The sequence below is a fragment of the Camellia sinensis genome, chromosome 14, assembly GCF_055761805.1.
Source record: "Camellia sinensis isolate YWXY chromosome 14, ASM5576180v1, whole genome shotgun sequence".
NCBI lineage: Eukaryota > Viridiplantae > Streptophyta > Magnoliopsida > Ericales > Theaceae > Camellia > Camellia sinensis.
The window spans coordinates 93,929,385-93,949,275 of NC_138974.1; the positions used below are offsets into that span (position 1 = coordinate 93,929,385).

Sequence of the window (19,891 nt, forward strand, 5' to 3'; positions counted from 1 at the left end):
TGGATCCTCAAACGAAAGCGCATTATATAATGTGCAAAAATGAGATTTTCGCCAAGTGATCCACACATGTCAACAACTCAAATTACTATTTTTTCCTGCCTCCTGATAAATAATGAAGAGAGAATGTATTTTTTAATTTTACAATGTCATTTATTTTTCAATGTAATTTTGAGTATTTTTAATGTAGTTAATAAAAAAAAATTCTTTTTTTGCTGAGTAATGAATGATTGTTATTGGATAGTTGGTAATTGTTTATTTTTTAATGTAGTTACAATAATAATAAAAACAAATAAGTTATACTTTTTTCGGCGAGATGAATTATATTTAAATTTTTTTTGAAAATTTTTAAATTTTTTTTTATTTTTGTCTAGTCGAATATAATATAAATATATATATTTTTTTACAAACAATTGAAAAAAAGATCACAAAAGACAAAAAATAAACACACACACACACAAAAAATCTATATCCAAACAACACCTACAAACTTAAAGCAAAAATTAGTTTAGATTTACCAAAATAACATGTGACCATTTGAGCATCATTGTTATAATTTAATAAAATAACACTATCCATTATCAAATTATACAAATGACAATGTTATTTTAACAAATACCATTGGAGATGCTCTAACTTAGCTAGAGCATATGGCCATCATAAAAAATAATAATAATAATAATAATAATAAAAAAGAACTCTGCCCCAACTTTTTCCATTAGTTAGCCACTAATCTACCAAACAGTACAGGCCAACAGAGATCCCTCTCAAAGTCCAAAACACACAAAGATGCACATCTAAGAATGCTTACATACATGCGCGACACACAAGAAAACAAACATCAACGTAACAACCATTAACGTGCTACCTAAATAGTAACCGGCAACAAGATTACATTGCTTAATGATGTAACAAAATTTTTCTGGGCAGCAATTGTGATCACTCTAGCAAAATAAAAATAACGGAACATCTTCCTCAGGTCAAACACTAATGTTGTGTTTGGTTGGGAGATTTAGGGAGAGATTTGAAAAAGAAAAGGGAAAAGGTGTGTGAAACTAGGTGAAATATAGGTATATTTTATTCACATTTCACCTAACTTTTCCCTTTTCCTTTCCAAATCCCTCCTCAAATCCTCTAACCAAACACAGCGTAAAACAATACGCCTCCTGAGAACAAAATTCTAAACCTACACAAGATAAGAAACCATCAATGAACTCATCTAAAGGTGTGCGTGAGATCCAAATATAAGCTTACATTCGATGACCCACAGTATGAGAACAAGACTTGGCCCCTGCAATTTTCTGAACTACCATCTTGCCATTTGTATAATCCTTAAATTGTCAAATTGCTTTTACTTTACGAGAGGGAGGACGACGGAATAGACTGATCAAATCATCAAGACCCTGTTGAGCAAAATCTTTCATGCTTAGTTTCATTTCATATATGTTTATAATACAAGGCTAGTAATTCAACAAACGACAAACCGTTAAACATGGAAATTTCAACTCGGGCGGGTTGGGTTGGGAAGTTGTCCAAGCCCAACCCAAGTTGTGCTGAGATCTGCCCAGGCTCGCCCAAATTCGAATTGTAACCCGAGGTTGCTTGCCTAAGCCCGACCTGAATTAAATCCGAATTACCCGAATTGTTTTTTTTTTTTTTTTTTTTTTTTTTTTGCAGCTACATTATAAAGTTATTAAAATTTGACTCTATTTACATTTTATATATATATATATAGAAAATCATTAATACCATCAAAACAAATAATTTATATAATGTAAGAGAGATACCGCTATAATGGTCTTTACAATTTATGAGTGAAAATAAAAATAAAAAGTAAAATTTTATGTTATTTATATATATAATATATATTAAATATGATTTAATAATCTAAATTACTTTAATATCATGTAATGACTAATAATTTGTATATATATTTAATATTTTTATATAACTATATATTTATAATTCGAGCTTCAGGTTGTTCGGATTATTTGATGTCTTTGTCCAAGCCCGCCCAAATTTAATTCGGGCTTCTGAATTTTTGTCCAAACCCGTACTGAATTTGAAAATATCTTGTCCAAACCCTAAAAAAATTCAAATTGGGTTCGGATTGCTCGGGTTGAGCCCGCTCAAGTTGCACCCCTAGAAATTTCCTTAGGCTAATGTGAATGAAGCTTAAAAAAAATATAACATTTTTCCTTCCCTAGATAAATCCATGATCCAAACAAGGCAATAATCTAGAAACAAAAGAGTTGTGCTAGTAAGGTAAGAAGTTATACCCTTGTTGTGATTACAAGAAAACTGAAGAGGACTATAAGGTATGATCCCAACACCAGTAGCAAAAGCAGGTCAAACGTAACGCTTGCAACCTGTAATAAACAACATTTGCCAAGTAGTTATATAGTAAATTCTTTGTATCTTACAGACAGACACACACACACTGTATGTGCGCATTTAGTAACATTGGCACCTGATAAATACTAAGCCTGGCACTTGTAGAATCGTAGAGCGTGAACATCCCATCAAGCACCTCGTGATGTAAATTCACATCAACTGTATGATCTGCTAATTCCTGCCAATGGATTGATCAAACAATAAAACACTGAAAATATCAGAAAGAAGGGAAATTGTCATCATAGAAGTGTGTTGGGTTTATTAATTTATTTTTGGAATTGTAACTCAAATCTAAAGTTCAATTCAAACATTGAAACAAGCACATCTAGAAGTGAGAATCACAGGCATAGACACAGGACAAGGATATGAAACAAAATGGACCCACCAACATATAATTTTCAACGAAAAGAAATGGAACATGATGACAATTTAATGTTGAATTGCCATCTATGTTAATGACCTTCCAACAACAATATGGTGACTCTCTTAAATTGGAAAACATGTAACAAATATAAATTAAAAAAAAACCATGTTACATAAAGGTGTTAACCACTCTAATTTTCAACCAAAAACACTCCAAACAATTGTACCTTTCCCATGAACCAAGTATTTGTAGAAACAAAGGAAATTCCATCAAATAAACAAGATATTATAAGTATAGAAAACAATAGCACCTTTTTCAATGCCATGATTAATGGGTCGTTCTTTGTGAGAAATGGTGCCACTCGAGGAGTACGCGACAAAAGATCCAACCAGGATGCTACGTAAGAAGGATTCACTGTCAAAGTACTATTGTCCGCAAATATATTAATGTTCTTTCCCTGGTGGCCATAAATATGCCTCTGTACATGAGAAAGGGAAAGTTACATTAGAGAGACGAAAATCGTTAAAGATTGATGACTGCCATTATCTGGATGCAAAATTACATACGTGAAAAGTAAAAGAGAAAAAAGAGAAGAAAAACTTCAATAATGACACTACAATGTTAAATTAGATACATACATACACAAACATGACATTTATAATGATAAATTTAATTCTTTTGTGCAAAATACTAATCTGAACAAGATAGCATATATTTTATTGATTTATTATGGATCCACTTCTAGAAAGTTAAAACTCAAGTAATATCAATCTGTCAGAAGCTTGTACGAGTCCTACATAATAAAGGGACTATATGGAGTACTATTGTATGTGTAGCAGTAGCGAAGACTATTGTGCAGTGAATTGTAACAGAAGTCCAAAGACTCCAAAACTACGTTGGCATTATTTCAAAGAATTCCGCAGAAATATCTTCCAGTTATTTTTTTCCTAATCATTTACAGTTAGGTATGGGATGCCAAAAGGATAGACATTAGAATTTTTCCTTATGATTTCTTAGTAAATGAATGCAAAGGATCAAAAGAATTTAGGAACAGAACAGTGAATACTGCATAGGGGTCTAAGACCCCAATTTCTTAAATCACTAACTATTTCATGTTCTATTCTACCAAGCTAATGCATGCACCAATCATAGATTCTAATCCAAAGTATATATATATAAAAAATTAAAAAAAAAAACTAACTAATAAAAACAAAGGAAAAAGAAATGCAATTATCATAGATTCAGTAACTACCGCATCCAAAAGGAAAAAAATACTACTCAAAGCCAAAGAGGAAAGTGTCAAGATGCATACTTTTACAGAGATACCCATACATATATCTATATATATATAAGAAGCTCTATCCTGCTTATGGATGGTCTTTTTTTTTCTTATTTTGCCCTTTTATTTTGAATAATTTACTAATGGTGGCCTATATATTGAGTGAAGGTTTTTTCGTAATTACGCAAATATCCTTGGTCAATTATGAAATATAAATCTTTTATTTTTTAACAAATTACAAATACACCCATAAGGTGTGTTTAAAATATGAATTTACAATTATTGTTTGTTATAAATTTTAATTTAACACAATAACCAGAAGAAAAAAATAACAATTCTCCTATGCAATAATAAATTGTCAAAATTGTTTATTGAAAAATATTTCTCATATCATTAAAAACAGTTACTTGACTTAATGCTTTATCTATTAACAAAATGGTTAATTGAAAAATATTTTTCATATTATTAAATATATTTAGTTTACTTAATGATTTACTCTTTTTTTTTTTTTTTTTTTGGGAGGGGGGGGGGGTTAGGTAATTAATAAAATTGATCATTTGTATATATATATATGTATTTTCTTCTGCTTTTTTATTAGTTCAGTGAATTGTCTTAGTAGTTTTTTTTTTTTAGATGGAGGAATTATCTTAGTATTTGTTTTATATTTATCTGTTGAGAAAAGTGACACACCATAATTTTTTTTTTTATAAATTCGAAAAAAATGTTAAAAGACTCATAAATTCACCCAAAATGATATGGTAATAGAATTAGAGTCTACATCATTGGGTGTATAACAAATCAAAAAATGATGCATACCATACCACATAATTGTATATCGAATTGTGTGAGCTTTTGGAGGTCTCAAACATTTTCCAACGATGTGATAAGGGAGTTGAGTTTTATATCATTGGGTGTGTAACAAATTATCAAACTTAACAGGAAAAATAAAACTCCTAATTACTCTCCTATACAACAATAAAATCACCAGAATTGTTAATTAAAATATATTTATGATATCATTAAAACTATTAACTGACTTATTGGTTAATTAATGAGATTGGTCATTTGTCATGCGATTAAAAATTTAAAAGGGTGACATGTAAGTTTCAATAAGTCGTAATTAACAGAAGTTGAATGACCATTCAATAATCTTCAGATAGAATGACCATTTCCTTACAATAGTGAATAAGAATCCATTTTTAATACATTTTTCATCATATGTGAGAATTAACATTTTAATTGATCATTCCATTCCACTTTCATTTCAGTGAACTGAATACTACTGATGAAACTCACCACATTGAATAAGTATTGAATAACAAAATGAACTAACCCAAAAGATATTTATATAAAATAAAAAATTATTGAATAATTAGTTTAGTGACTATTTTAAGTTGATATGCATTTAGACAATAGCACAAGTGGTCATGAACAAACACTTTTTAAAAATATAATAACTTATACAAATTTGATATAATTATATTGGACTCCTTTAAAATTTTAATTTACATAACACTTAGCTCAATTTTTATTAGTAATTCATTAGTCATATAGATGTAAAATAAATTTTTTTACCTCTTTTATACTCAAATGTATATTTTATTTTGTTTATCTTTGTGTCTTCACACCTTCTACAATAATTTCGGTCATTTTTAGTCTTACTGAAAAAGAAAAGAGTATAATTATGTTAAATTGATAGGACTTATTATATTTTTTCTAATTGCTATTATTTATAATACAATTTATATAATTCTATCATATCTCTAATGATTTATTCTATTCAATTTCATAGAACAATATTTTTATTTTTTTCAAATTATCAAATTACAAAACTTAAATGTACTGTAATCCTTTTTAAACTAGTATATATATATATATATATACACACACAAGTATGCATATAACGTGCATTTGTGTCAAAAAGAAATAATACAAAAACACCATGACAAAGTTCTACCTCAAAAATGTAATATAAAACCTTACCGCTAAACTCTCTGCAACTAACTTCACACTTCTCATAATTGCAGCTTCATTCAACAAATGCCTGTAGAGAAATTTAAAAAATAAAAATAAAAAAATACTCAAACGAGAAACTATCGTGTAAAAGGAGTTCTGGAAGAGGACACGTTTAGTTCCAAATCTTGACCTGTTATCAAACAGACCTCCAGTGCTTTCAAGCAATTCAGGTGCCACAGACAGTCCAGAAAGGGTCGCAGCAGTAACTCTCAGCCTTGAGAACTGTTCATGCTCCCAGGCTACCTACAGCAGATTAACAGCTTTAGCATCTCATCTGAAGTTTGATACACAACATACTAAAGAAATCATGGTTGTTAGGTACAAGCATAAAGCAAAATGCAAAACATTTCACTAACATCAAACTACATGACAAATTTGTTTATCCCAAACAAGTTCAACTCATAATAGGCTGGAAGTGCAGATTAGGAATCGTAATAAAGAGGCATCATTATTGTTCAAGACTAATGTTGATAAGAATGGTTGCAATGCATATATGTTCATTTGAATTTGCAGAGCAAAACAAGTTATAACGGACTATATAAACTAGAACTGGAAAAAAACAAAGCATGCAACAAATATTTCACGTTCTCAAGTTGTTTGCATGGAAGAAAGAACAGAAGAAAAAAGGGGAGAGAGAGAGAGAGAGACAGAGAGAGAATTCTTATCATGTTCTAGCCATGCTCATGTTCTATTTTCAAATAAAAAATAAAAAATTCTAACGATATTCAACAGGGAAAGAATCTATCTTCTAAGGCAAAGTAAATATATTAAGATGTAAAGAAGTCCAGTGAGTGGTCATTGATTGGGCTCAGAAAAAGAAAATCAAATAAAAAGTGATTTGTTAAGCATTCCTTTTCTCCTCAAGATTTATAATAAAATAAAATGACTTGTTACAGCTTAAAAACTCTGATGACAACTCTTTCTGTTGTACATCAAGACTGTTATTGTCTCTTGTATGTATTCCAATGCATTTTTTTTTCTACAGGGTGGAATTTTGTTCAGAACAAAGAGCAAGAACCATCTGGCCTAGTTTTTTGAACTTCACATATGAAGCTGGATTTTACATCCTCACATTAATAATATTCTCATCATGCAACAAAATCGTATCTTACTCTGAAAGAACAAGGGCACAAAAAACAACAGGCATGTGAACTGACTTTATCACAAGTTACTCACAATAATAAGCAGAGCTGTTGATGAGATCATACAGCTGTTTCATCTAAAAAATCTTTCCAAACAAAAATAGATAATAAAACAAAAAAATTTGCCTAAATAACAAAAACACAGAAACAACTAGAATAGTGGCACACACTATGCCATGCTGCTTGCCTTGTGTAACTATTTTTCTAATTTAAAAGGTTCAAATTATTTATGATTGCAGATGTTTGATAATTTCAAATTTACTGTAAAAGCAGATGTTGATCTGGCTATCATCATCCACAGGGAGAATGGTTAAGGATGATGCAATTTATATTTGAAAAAGACTAGATACGAGTTCTCCCAAATCTAAACATCACTAATAAAAACATAAGAAGAAACAGATGGAAGAAGTTGTGAGCATTTTAGGAAGTAAAACATGATGATACCAAGAAGATGCGCCGTCTTTCTACAGTAGTACAGGTAATAATAATGGAGGAAAAGGACAAACATCCAAAAGCAGTCTGCCCCTAAAATCTGCCAACTTAGCAGAACTGATTATCAGAGAACATAAACAAATTCCATTGAAGCACAAACATTTAGTGGAGATAACGATTTCTAAAAACCTTCTGCAGACTTTAATAATAGCAAAATATAGCATATCAAAGAATTCTGTGTGTAGCATTGTAAACCAAATACACCCATTAAACATAAGAGTCATATTAAAACATGCAAAGAGAACAAGTTTTTAATAGAAAAAATGGAAAAGGCTAAAGTTATCAGAAGAACTCAATGAGTAATACTGAACAGAGATCCCAATGCAGTAAACATAACATAAAAAGTATTGAGTCTAATATTTATACAAAAATCATCTTCTCAGTTGAGTTATATCACAAACTGTTGGTCCTGGTTTAACTAGAGCTGATAACAGCACTGGCACAGAGACTATAAATGAATATAGAATAAAACCTATTTATATCATAATTCAATATAGGTGTTCCTGAACATGAGCAATAAGGTTGATATTCGCTATTTTTTCTTTATTTATTACTCACTCCACTATTTGGAAAACATTAGATTTATGTCATATGCTGATTTACACTACTTATAATTTCAAGTATATCTACTTACTCGAGGATTAGAAATATTTATTTTCTTGTGCTTGAGACCAACTTTAAGCCCTAAATCTTCTGCTACGTTCGAGAAACCCTGCACAAAATTCCTTCTGTTAAAATAGAAAGTGCCACAGTGCAACTTCATGGAATTCAAGAAAATCCATTTTCTTTATAGGAGAATGCTATTTGCTTACTTCAAATATTTGTTTTATATATGCATTTTCTGGAGGCTTAGACACATGAATCCACAATTCATTATCCCATGACCCAATACTATTCAAGCAGATAGCATAATCAATACTCTCACGTAAACGTTGATCAAAGCTTCGAAGCCACTGCACATAGTAAAGTACAAAATTGAGTGGATGTGAAAAGACATTAAAAATCAAAAGAAAAGAAAGTAGTGAGAATTCTAATCCAACAAAGAAGCTAAGCACCTTATGTGTTCCATTATAGTTGTAAGGTCCACCAGATGTTAGCCCAAAAAGTAAATTGTACCTTCCTCTTGTCCTAGGATTTGAATATAGAAGTGAGAATAACCTAGCTATTTCGAGAAGCACTACAACGCCACTTCCAGTGCTATCACTTCCTACTGATAAAGCCTAAAAATATTTAAATGAAAAGAAAAAATCAGACTTCTTAAAAATCATAAAAAATTTTGGGTAAGAAATTATTAACTTAGATACCGGTGCTGCCCCAAAAGTGTCATATGATGCCACTATGGCGATGGTGGGGAGTTGATTTGAATCTCCATCTGCTTTCAATCCTGGTAACCATCCCTATCAGAACAACAAAAATAGTTAAACTTACAAACAATTTCAAGCTTAAAAGCATAAGCAGTAATCTCCATGCCACCTATGCCCCAAGTGAAACTAAGAATACAACTAATTTTACAAAATCAACACTCCCAATTACAAGAGTAAAAAAGAAGCTACGAATAAAGACTAAGTAGTGCATGCTATAAAGAGTGGTGAAAGCTCATCAACTAAAAACAAAGAACTCAAGTATCAAAGTCAAAATAAAGGATGTGTTACTTCAAAGAGGTGCAACAACTTAAATAAAATGATGAAATAAATAAATGAATAAATCAACAACGCAATCACCATAGTGACGCGCAAAAAAGATAGATATTTAAAGCCAATTGCAATTTGAGTTTTTTTGTTCTTTTTTTAGTTTCTAAAAATATCAATCACAAAGACTTCCACATGCTACAGTATTTGATATGAATTTAATCATTCTGAATGTATGTTCGACTGTGTTTGGGGAAGGAAGAGGGGGAGGGGGGGAGTTGAATCTGGACCTGAATATTTGTAATTGTGGGGGATGCAAGTTTCCTAGGTTCAGGTGCTGAGACAACAAGCTTGTATCTGCAACATTTTAAAAGCAAAAATGTGATCAGTGAGATCATCGAGAATAATGACAATTCTGCATGAACATCTCAAAAAAAATAATAAATAAATAACTAGCCAGAAAACCACAAGCATGTTGATATGGAGAAGACTACAATGAGAACAAAAATATATATACTTCTAATTATTTGTCAAAAAATAAACTGATTTAATTGCAAATCAAATCAGCAGGAAAACAAAAACAATTACAACAAATAATCCAGTTAGCAACAACTGTAAGAGCAGAACCACCAATTTTATAGAAAAGCAATAGCTATTAATACAACATTAGCAAAAGCAAAACAAAGTAAATCAACTCCTTAGTTTGTCAGACTTTACCATACATGTTACTCTATTTAATACTTTGCAATTCTATACTAAGAATTTCATAATGTGGAAGCTGAAGCTCATCAAGTTCATTCTGATTATCATATATAAGACTAGAACTCTCTTACATATCATGTACTTCACAGAATGTTGAAAGTGCCAAATTTGCCAATTGCAAGCTTGGCTCGTGGTTGCCATTGTGCAATCAAAATTCCTGAAAAGGAAAAGAATGTTGGAAATGTTGGGCTACACTGCCATGATGGAGAGTGGAGTGTTTAGAGATGTGCCAACAAAATAACCCCACCAACATTTACGGGCTCAAAATGGTTGGTTGGAAATGGAGCTGGCAATAATTTATGGTTCCATCTAAGGGTGTAATTTTGGCTCTGCCCGGCCCGGCCCATTCGGGCCTTGCGGGCTCCCGCCAAAAAAAACGGGCCGGGCCACGGGCCAGAAAACTAGGCACGGACCTAGGTATTTGGGCTTTGGGCGGGCCAATGGTCCGGGTCTCGGGCCGGGCCCTCGGGCTTGGGCGGGCCTAAACAATTTTTTTTACTTTTTTTAAAATTTTTCCCAGTGTTATCAGAGGCGAGCCTAAGCGCTAAGCAAGGCGAGGCGAGGCTTCAGCGCTTCACGCACACTGAGGCGAGGCGAGGCGAAATGGTGAGGCGATGGAGAAGCGACTGAAGCGAGGCTTAGGCGATGAAGCGGGAGGCAAAATGAAGCGACGCTTCATATTTTTGCTTGATTTTAGTTCGAACCATCTGGGCCCTTCATCGACTTCGTTCGAATCATCTGGGCCGTTCATCGACAAAGTTAATTACTAAATAAGAAGTCCAAACCCTAAATCGACTTCGTTCGTCGACATCTGGGTCTTCTGGGTCTTCTGGGTCTTCTTCTTCCGAAGTCAAATCATCTGGGTCTTCTTCTTCCTTCTTCGGACGTCGTTCCGAGGTGAGTTCCTTCTTCTTCCTTCTTCGTTTCTTCTTCTTCTTCCTTCTCCTTTGTTCACTGTCAGAACCCCCCCCCCCGCCTTTCTTCCCCCCTGTTCTTCCCTTCGACTTCACCTGTTCTTCTTTATTCATTTTTTTCTTCGACTTGAAGAACACAGTCGAACCCTGTGTTAAAATTAATTTAATTATTTTTTAAAATTAATTTTTAATTCGCAAAAATTAATTTTTAAAATTAATTCAATTATTTTATCTTTAATTTTTTTTCAATTAATTCAATTATTTTTTTTCTTCTGTGTTAAAATTTCAATTAATTCAATTTATTTCCTGGTTATTCAATTAATTATTTTAATTCAATTAATTTGTTTATTTTAATTCAATTAATTTCCTGTTTATTTTAATTTCCTGGTTATTCAATTAATTATTTTAATTCAATTAATTTCAACTATTTTAATTTCTTTATGTTCTTTAATGTTGTTAAAATATGTTCTTTAATTTCTTTATGCTGAAACATTGAATTGCTTGTTGGATAGTATTTGGAATGATAACTGCATGATGGTTTTTGAAAATATTTATATTTTTGTCTATACCATTTATTTTAAAAAAATATCCTTTCTGGTCGTCTCGCGCTTAGGCGTTAGGAGACCTTGTCGCCTCGATTTGCTTTTCGCCTTAAAAAACACTGATTTTTCCCACCAAAATTTTATTATTTTCCATTAAAAAAATTGGGCATCGGGTGGGCCGAGCGAGGCGGGCCTGGCTTTTGGGCCGGCCAATGGGGCAGGGCGGGCTTCGAAACGATGGCCCAGGCCCAGGCCCTAACCCAAGGCATCTGCCTGGGCTCGGGCTCGGGCCTTAACGAGCCGAGCCCACATCGGGCCACCCGTAGGCCACGGGCCAAAATTACACCCCTTCCATCCCGGGCTCTCTGATATTCCTCTCATATACAAAATAATGAAATATAGTTTGAATAATGGACACATCCACGAGTATTAATTGGACACACGTGTAGAAGTGTGCACAAATGTGACCTAGAAGGGTCTATACTCAAAGCGGCAGTCCCTTTCACCCAAAATTTTAAAAGACTACTATACTTGCATTGACTTGCAAAAATAGGGATGCAAAGGAAGTAATAAACACCAAATTGTTTGGGCCAATAAACAAGTATCTGGATTTGGACGTATCTTAATGCTACATTTGGCATAAGTCTATTTTAAAATCTTTAACTGCATATCACTAGGATGTTAACATTTTGCAGAAATACAACTCATATTTGTAGGAGACTTGTTAAAAAATGTGAGAAAACCTAGGGGCACCAAACCCAAGCAAAGGGAAGACACGGTAACTTCCTCAATCAAAGCTTAAAAAATAAAAATTGCCCATTCAAATAGTTGAACCATGCTGCGTCCAAAACAGACGGAGACCAATCCATAACAAGAAAAAGAATCTCTCAAAAGAAAACAAATATAGAAAACAAATATACAGCTCCCTTAAGACATCAATCCTATTTTAAAGAGGGGAAAGTTAAGTCTTCAATAGCCTAAATAGTACATAGTACATATCCTAAAAGGGTGACAGACACACAACACATATACCTTACTACACCCTATAAATTTGCCATTTTCAGCATTTAAAATTCCCACTTCTCACAAGCTCTCCTCTTTTCAATCACCTCCACTCTTTGAAATCTCACAAAAGTGGGTTAGAATCTAGATTATTTTCAAGTACAAATTCCCAACTTATCCATATTTGAAGGAAAATTGTCAAGTCACGGTCTAAAAAGTGGATGGCTTTTATTGGAAAAATAAGTTGATAGAGTTGAATGGCGAAAAAGATATGTGTAGCCAACTCTACTTGATTGGAAACAAGGCTTAGCTTGGTTTGGTTTGGTTTGGTTTTGAAAGAAAAATCACCAACAGAGGTGTTCTCTTTATATAAATCCTCTCCAAAAAAGTCATATGTAAGAAGATCATGTGATTGGGAACTCTACAGATGAGGCACCCTTATAAAAATAAAATTTTTGCTATCTAGTCCCTTGAAAAGAACAAATAAAGGCAAGGAGGAATACAAATAGAAAAAAGGAACCTCCCCTCAAGGGAGACGTATGCTATAAACATTAAACAAGTTCCTTAACTTCTAGTACTGTCCTCTTGATTAAAAAACCTTAATCAAACTGGAGACTTTAGGACCAGAAGCATCTAAACCAACCAGAAGATTGGAACTGAAAAAGGAATAAAAGAAACCAATTCCTTTCTCTACGGAATTCAAAACCAGTAAATAATTCAGTTTTATCAAGGACCAGTCTTTGGGACATTTATATTCCAAGTGTGATTGTTGAACATGCTCAATATTTATACAACATACAAAAATGCTATGAAGCCACCCTTATTAACCCATAATTTACCCCAAACATGTTTGTGTGGTGGAGATTAAGGCCTCATTTGGCAACATCACTTTTTAGCCTAAAAGCCAAAAAGTCACTAAAAAAATCAAAAAGACAACAACCTATACCAAAAAGTCAAAAATTCCCTTTTCTCTCTACTTTTAGCACACTTTTCGTAAAAAACCAAAAAATCATCCCAAACATATTAGTTTTTTTTACATCACATTTTAGCCAAAAAGCCAAAAAGTTACTAAAAAGCCTGTTCCCAAATGAGGCCTAAATTGATAAAGTGTGGAGTCCATAAGTAAAATAAATTTGAACCGTTGATTAGTTTTTCTGGATAAATTCTGGGTTTTTAAGTCTGGGTTTGTAGTGTTGTTGTATAACATATGAGATAGGAGAACCAAATTTTAGAAATTTAAGTAAACATAATATGCACCAAGAAGGTTAAGCATCTAGAAGATTTTAGATTTAGACAACTCCAACAATGCTAATTATGAGTATATCAACTAACCCTCCAGCGGTTGCAGTAGCAGGCTGACCAGTAGCATCATTCATCCTGACATCAGCTAATACAGCATTGATATTGTCATCCTCAAAAGCAAAATACACTGGATACTGTAACCAAATACAGCATCATTAAGAAAGTTTAGAAGATTTTCTGTGGAAAAAAAAGGGATGCAAAACACCTTGATTTATGAGAAAGAGACAACAAACACTGCAATTTGCAACTGACTAGTTCAGCAGAAACTTTAAACAAATGTGCTCTCGAAATCAAAATTAAAAATCAACGACATATCTAAACTTCCAAGGAAAGTATGCAATGCCAAGAATGACTAGTATATATTAAGTCAGTGGCAAAAATTTTAATTGCATATAATTAGGGTTGGGTTTTTTTTAATACATACAGATATACATGCACGTGCACGCGCGCGCACACACACACACACACAAGTTGTCCCCACTGGCACTTTAAAGACTGCACCTCCCATTTCTGGGACTGACAGGATAACCAACTCAAGATTTTGGGATGTTAATCCGCAAAAATTGCCTGACCTTATTACTTTAAAAATAAAAACAATAACAATGAATCAAAATATGAAAAAGAAAAACGATAGAAACAACAATTACAATTCTATGATACTGGTTATTTACATGATCAGAGGTAATTGACGTGGAAAGCTATTAGCAAAATAGGAGATAGTAGTTTAGTAGACAGAAGTTACTCAAGAGGGAAAAAAAGGAAAGGAAGGAATTGCAAAAAGCATGTTTAGCTTTAAAGAATGATAACTTCAGAATCATGAGACATAATAAATTCACTACAATAGAACACATTGTACACCTGTTGCAGCATAGTGCTATATGCATGGGATGTGAAATAGATGGGTGATTAGGGATTTGTTTCTTTTCTTGTCATTGACGCAAAAAGTACCTCCAAAAAAAATATATTAAAAAAAATTAAAGGAGACAACCATTGAAATCAGGCTGTGAAAGATTTAATGACCAAAAAAAAAAAAATCAAAACAGAAGAACTAAAAGAAATTCTTTTACTCACAGGTATATTGGCATGTATGAGTAGCGGTTCCAGTTCCACCAATATGTTCTTCATCTCTTTACCAAAATCATCTCCCCCATCCATGTTGTCTTTGTTTTCAGGACTAAACATCCAAGGGAGTAAAAATATCAAACCCCCTAATGGCCGTCTCTGTCCAATATATTCTGACATATGGTTTACCACACATAAATAAAATCCTAATCAGGTATTAACCAAAGAAAAAATATTAAATAAATAAATAAATAAAATTAAAATGAAACAACAACAACAACAAAAGTAGTGTATTAGCTCTACGTCTCTCAAAACTCAAAAGTATCATCTTAGAAAATTTTAGACCACTAATTCCTTTTTTATAGTTCATATAGGAAGAAGGAAAAGGAAGAGACATTGTATATTCTAAGATTAATCAGGTTGAATATTAAAATATAATTTCTAAAATATAAAAGTAATAAAAATTATTATAGTTTGTAAAAACCTAATGAATAAGTCTTCTAGGCACAATCCTATATATATGCACTAATAAAATTATAATATTTTAATTTTTAGAATTATTACTACAATTTCCTTGCTTTATTATCTCCAAACGTATACTTTAAGACAGACATAAATTCAGCATTCAACATTCATCAAGAAATCTATGACTTCGTATTTTAACATATTTTTAATAGATACTTGAATCTTTTTTTTTTTTTTTAGAGCAGCAAAACAGAGATATATTTTATTAAAGCAATATAAGTACAAAAGCTTGGAAAGTAATTGCATCGCTGTCCAGGCTAGGCATCCCAACTAGGCTGGCACCCATAACAAAACTAATCATGTGCATTTCCAAAGCCGCATAAGAGAGTTAGAGAGTTTCCAACTCAAACCCCTCAAAACCTCAATGACAATAGAACATTACAACCTCCTACCCAAACAGAATCTAATTTGCACCAGGTTATACATAAAATCAGTAACTGAAAAATGAAAATCCCTGGATGTGGATTTCAACCAGATTGCAAGCCTAACAATGATAACTTCATATAGCTCCTCCATGTTTGATTGGATATCTTGGAAGAGACAATCATTCCGGTGCTTCCAAATGGACCAAAGGGCCACCAAAGGAATGGCATTCCAAATTCTGCTTTCAGCTTTCATGCAATTATTCCCAGCCCACCACTGCAGTAACCCATCAACTGTTCCAGGCACCAGCCATTGAGCTCCCCACCATTGCAGGAGACCTGTCCAAACTCTCCAGATCATAGGACACCAGATAAGCACACGCTCAACTGTTTCTTGGCCATCTTTGCAGAATATACATACAGTGACAGCACTAGCATCTAGCACTCCAATACTGTGCAAGAACACTGATGTTTTTACCTTATGTTTCCATACGAGCCACCCAAAAAATTGAACTTTAGGGGGGAGGTACTTGATCCACACCAATTTGCTAGAACACTTGAATTCACCATACTCTAAATCAGTGTGATTGTATAGGGTTCAGATAAAGGATTGACCTAATTTGGTTGCTAACCAGACTAGTATGTCCTTGTCCTGCAGATTCAAAACAGGGCCAGGTCTGATAGTTTGATTAAGTGTGATGAGCTCTTCATGTTCACATTGAAATAAAGCCCTCCTAAAGCTGAACACCCAATTTTCAGAGTTACCCTCTTTTGACAGCATAGTCCCTGAGTGACCCAGCCTTATCATTAGACATCTTGAAAAGTCTAAGGAATAACTCTTCGAGGCTAACTCCTCTATTCCAGCAGTCATGCCAGAAGCACACTCTACAGCCATTACCCACTCTAATCTGAAGATTATTGACATAAAATTGCAGGAGGCTAACCCTTTGATTTGCTGCTACCAATATATCTCACCAAATCTTGGAGAATCTGACACCTGCTTGAAATTCTAGAAGCCATTTCCCACCTTCAACTTTATATTTGCAGCATATCACTTTCTTCCACAGAGCTTTTTCCTCATTGGCAAACCTCCACCACCACTTCATTAATAAACAAACATTCATGTCTCTGATTCTTCTGACACCCAACCCCCCTTGCTTGATACTTTTTGTTACCTCTCCCCATTTCACTAAATGAACTTTCCTCTTTAGCTCAGAGCCACCCCATAAGAATGAGGCTTGTAATTTTTCAATTTCTTTTGCAATCCCTTCTGGCATCTTGAGCAGTGAGAGGTAGTACACCGGCAGGCTAGATAACACCACTTTAATTAGAGTTAACCTACCTGCAAAGGAAAGAAATCTCCTCTTCCAACAAACAAGCCTGAGCTTTATCTTCTCAATGACAGGTTTCCAAATCAACTTCCCATGGGGGCTAGCACCTAATGGCAACCCAAGATACTTCAGTGGTGCTGACTTAGTTTTATAGTTTAACATGGAAGCAAACTCATTGAGCACAGATTCAGAGATACCAAACCCACATACCACACTTTTATGATAGTTTATCTTAAGCCCTTAGGCAACTTCAAAACACCTAAGGATCCTTTTTAAATTTAGCACTTCTGACTAGTCAACATCACAGAACAATAAGGAGTCATCTGCAAATTGAAGGTGAGAAACTACCACATTATTATCACCAAAAACTACTCCTTTCAGCAGGCCCAACTCCCTAGCTCTCACAAGTAATATGTTCAAACCTTCTACAGCCAAGTTAAATAGGAAGGGAGATAATGGGTCCCCTTGTCTGAAGCCTTTTTGAGGACTAAATTCCTTAGTTCGTGAACCATTTACAAGGACTGAGATTCTAGCTGAAGAGAGACATTCTTTCATCCAAGAGATCCATTTTGCTCCAAAACCAAAAGATACTTGAATCTTTGAAGTGACATAAATTGTGATTGTCCAAACTTAAATTTATTTTCACACCACATATATTCAGTTTTAAAACACCCATCAATATTACAACTCCAATTTTATACTCTCTCTCAGCTTGTAATTGTTACTGAAACTACTACAAGTGCACTATAAGAATCTCCACTAACTAATAGCCTTCCAACATTTCCAAAAGAAAAGCACTACCAGAGCATTTTTTTTACTTCATTCCATTTCAAGCAGAAATTCCAATAAATCAGCTGACTTGAGATAAATTCCAACCATTTTCATCAGCAAAACCTTTATAACACACCACGATTCCAAATTTCCACCGCATTACATTACTTGTCTCTCACCAATAAAATTCAACATTAAGAGTATTCCAAACAATGATTCAGCTTCAGCTTGTAATCAATCATATTTTCGCCTCTAATATTAAAAAGTGCAATCAAAAATCTTATTCGAGCTTGAAACTTAAAAAACGATTTCATTAGCTATCATCAATTGGCAACTGAATGAGTAGTATGAATACGTATCAAACACAATTCCCAACCTTTAACGCATATATGTTGAAACTGAAGAGTATATATACCTCGAATGAGAGTGATGTTGTTCATTTCACGAACAGGAATCAGGATAACAGTACGTGAAAGATCGGCGGCGGGAGTGAGTATAGAAGAGCCGGCGTGGTGGTTGAGGGAGGCGAGACGAGATCCGAAGGGAACACCGGCGAGATCGTACTGGATGAGGCGGTAGACGTCGACGACGGCAACGGCGTCGCAGAGGTCGACGCAAGCTACCAGTATGAACAGCAGAGCGATCACCGAGTAGACTGACTCCAACACCTCGCCCTCGCGAGGTTTCTTCAGAATCGCCGCCATTGACGAAGACAGAGAGAGAGAAGATGGTGTCTAGGGTTTTTGTTGGTGATTGATCTGAAATATTAATAAAGAACGGGTTTATGTGAGATGCAATGAGTGAGTGAGTGAGTGAGTGTGAGAGTTTTGTCAGATGCGCACGGCAATGGAGGTTTCCTTTCGTGCTGATGTCTGGTGGGTTCACTCACTCCTAATTATTATTTTTTGTTTTTTCTCTTTATACGTGTCCAGTTGTTGTTTCCCTATAATGGGGAAAATTATTTATAGGACATATTAGGAAGATTTATGTTAGATATGATCTTATTAAAAAATTTATGTTTTTATAAGTCATATGGAAAGTTTATTGATATATCTATTCTCAATATTAGTTGTTAATATCATAAATAATAATAAAATTATATATAGGAAATTGAATGTTACCATAGATTCAGGTCCGGCCCTGAGATTTTCGAGGCCCAAAGTCGAAAATCAACTAATAAATTTTTGGAGCCCTTCACATTTTTTTTTTCATTAACTTAAAAAAAAAAATGAAAGTAAATGACAAAAGATTTGTGTCAAAATCACAAAAAATACTTAGCATTACATTACAATGGCCTTGTTTGGTAGGGTTTGGGGGTGTTTGGTGGAGTTTTTTTAAGTCAACTTATGGCTTCTGGCTTTTAAAAAGTTATTTTGGACTGTTTGGTTAAATTTATTTCAAACAGCTTCTGATTCTAACAACTTATTTTAAGCCAAAAAAGCTGATTCTCAGAAGCTGCTCACCCCTTGCTTCTGATTATCAGCTTCTGCTGTGGACATAGTAATTCACGGTTATACTCTTAGAATTTTTTATTTTTTATTTTTTTAAAAATAGAAAAAGACCTAAATGGACTATTAAATATTATTATTATTTTTTATGAAAAATATAGACAAATAGTGAATAATAAAAAATAAAAATTAATTGAAAAAGCTACTTCACAGCTTATTTAACAAACACTACTCAGCAACTTAAATCTATAATCCAACAGCTATACCAAACAGATTAACAGCTTCTGATTAAAGTCATAATCTATAATCTGTTAAGCTATAATCTATAATCCATTTTAACAGCTACACCAAACAGCACCTTTATATCCAGCTTATTTCAACTTTTAACTTAATTTAAACTATTTTGATGTGTTTGGTTCAGCTTAACAATACAGCTTATAGCTTTTTGTAAGTCAAAAAACAATGGCCATGTTTGGTAGGGTTTATATCCAGCTTATTTCAGCTTTTAGCTTAATTTAAACTATTTTGATGTGTTTAGTTCAGCTTAACAATACAGCT

At 33.4% G+C, this 19,891-nt stretch overlaps 1 protein-coding gene across 1 annotated transcript; it reads right to left on the minus strand.

The window, feature by feature from the left end:
- Positions 1-838: 838 nt before the first annotated feature.
- Positions 839-18,778, minus strand: LOC114308898 (uncharacterized). The gene is made up of 14 exons (XM_028254594.2): positions 18,301-18,778; positions 14,906-15,069; positions 13,865-13,968; positions 9,603-9,669; positions 8,989-9,081; positions 8,740-8,904; positions 8,497-8,637; positions 8,319-8,396; positions 6,181-6,293; positions 6,018-6,078; positions 3,066-3,233; positions 2,468-2,569; positions 2,277-2,366; positions 839-1,400 (listed from the first exon to the last, which is right to left on the minus strand). The coding sequence occupies exons 1-14, from the start codon at positions 18,587-18,589 to the stop codon at positions 1,338-1,340; spliced, it is 1,698 nt and encodes a 565-aa protein (XP_028110395.2). The 5' UTR covers positions 18,590-18,778; the 3' UTR covers positions 839-1,337.
- Between the last annotated feature and the right edge of the window lie 1,113 nt (positions 18,779-19,891).

Coding starts and splice junctions, on each gene's coding strand:
- LOC114308898 (XM_028254594.2), bottom strand. CDS start 18,589: ATGGCGGCGATTCTGAAGAAACCTCGCGAGGGCGAGGTGTTGGAGTCA. Junction 8,397..8,496: donor ATATAAAACAAATATTTGAA/GTAAGCAAATAG, acceptor AATTTTGTGCAG/GGTTTCTCGAACGTAGCAGA. Junction 1,401..2,276: donor TTCTTGTAATCACAACAAGG/GTATAACTTCTT, acceptor TTTGCTCAACAG/GGTCTTGATGATTTGATCAG.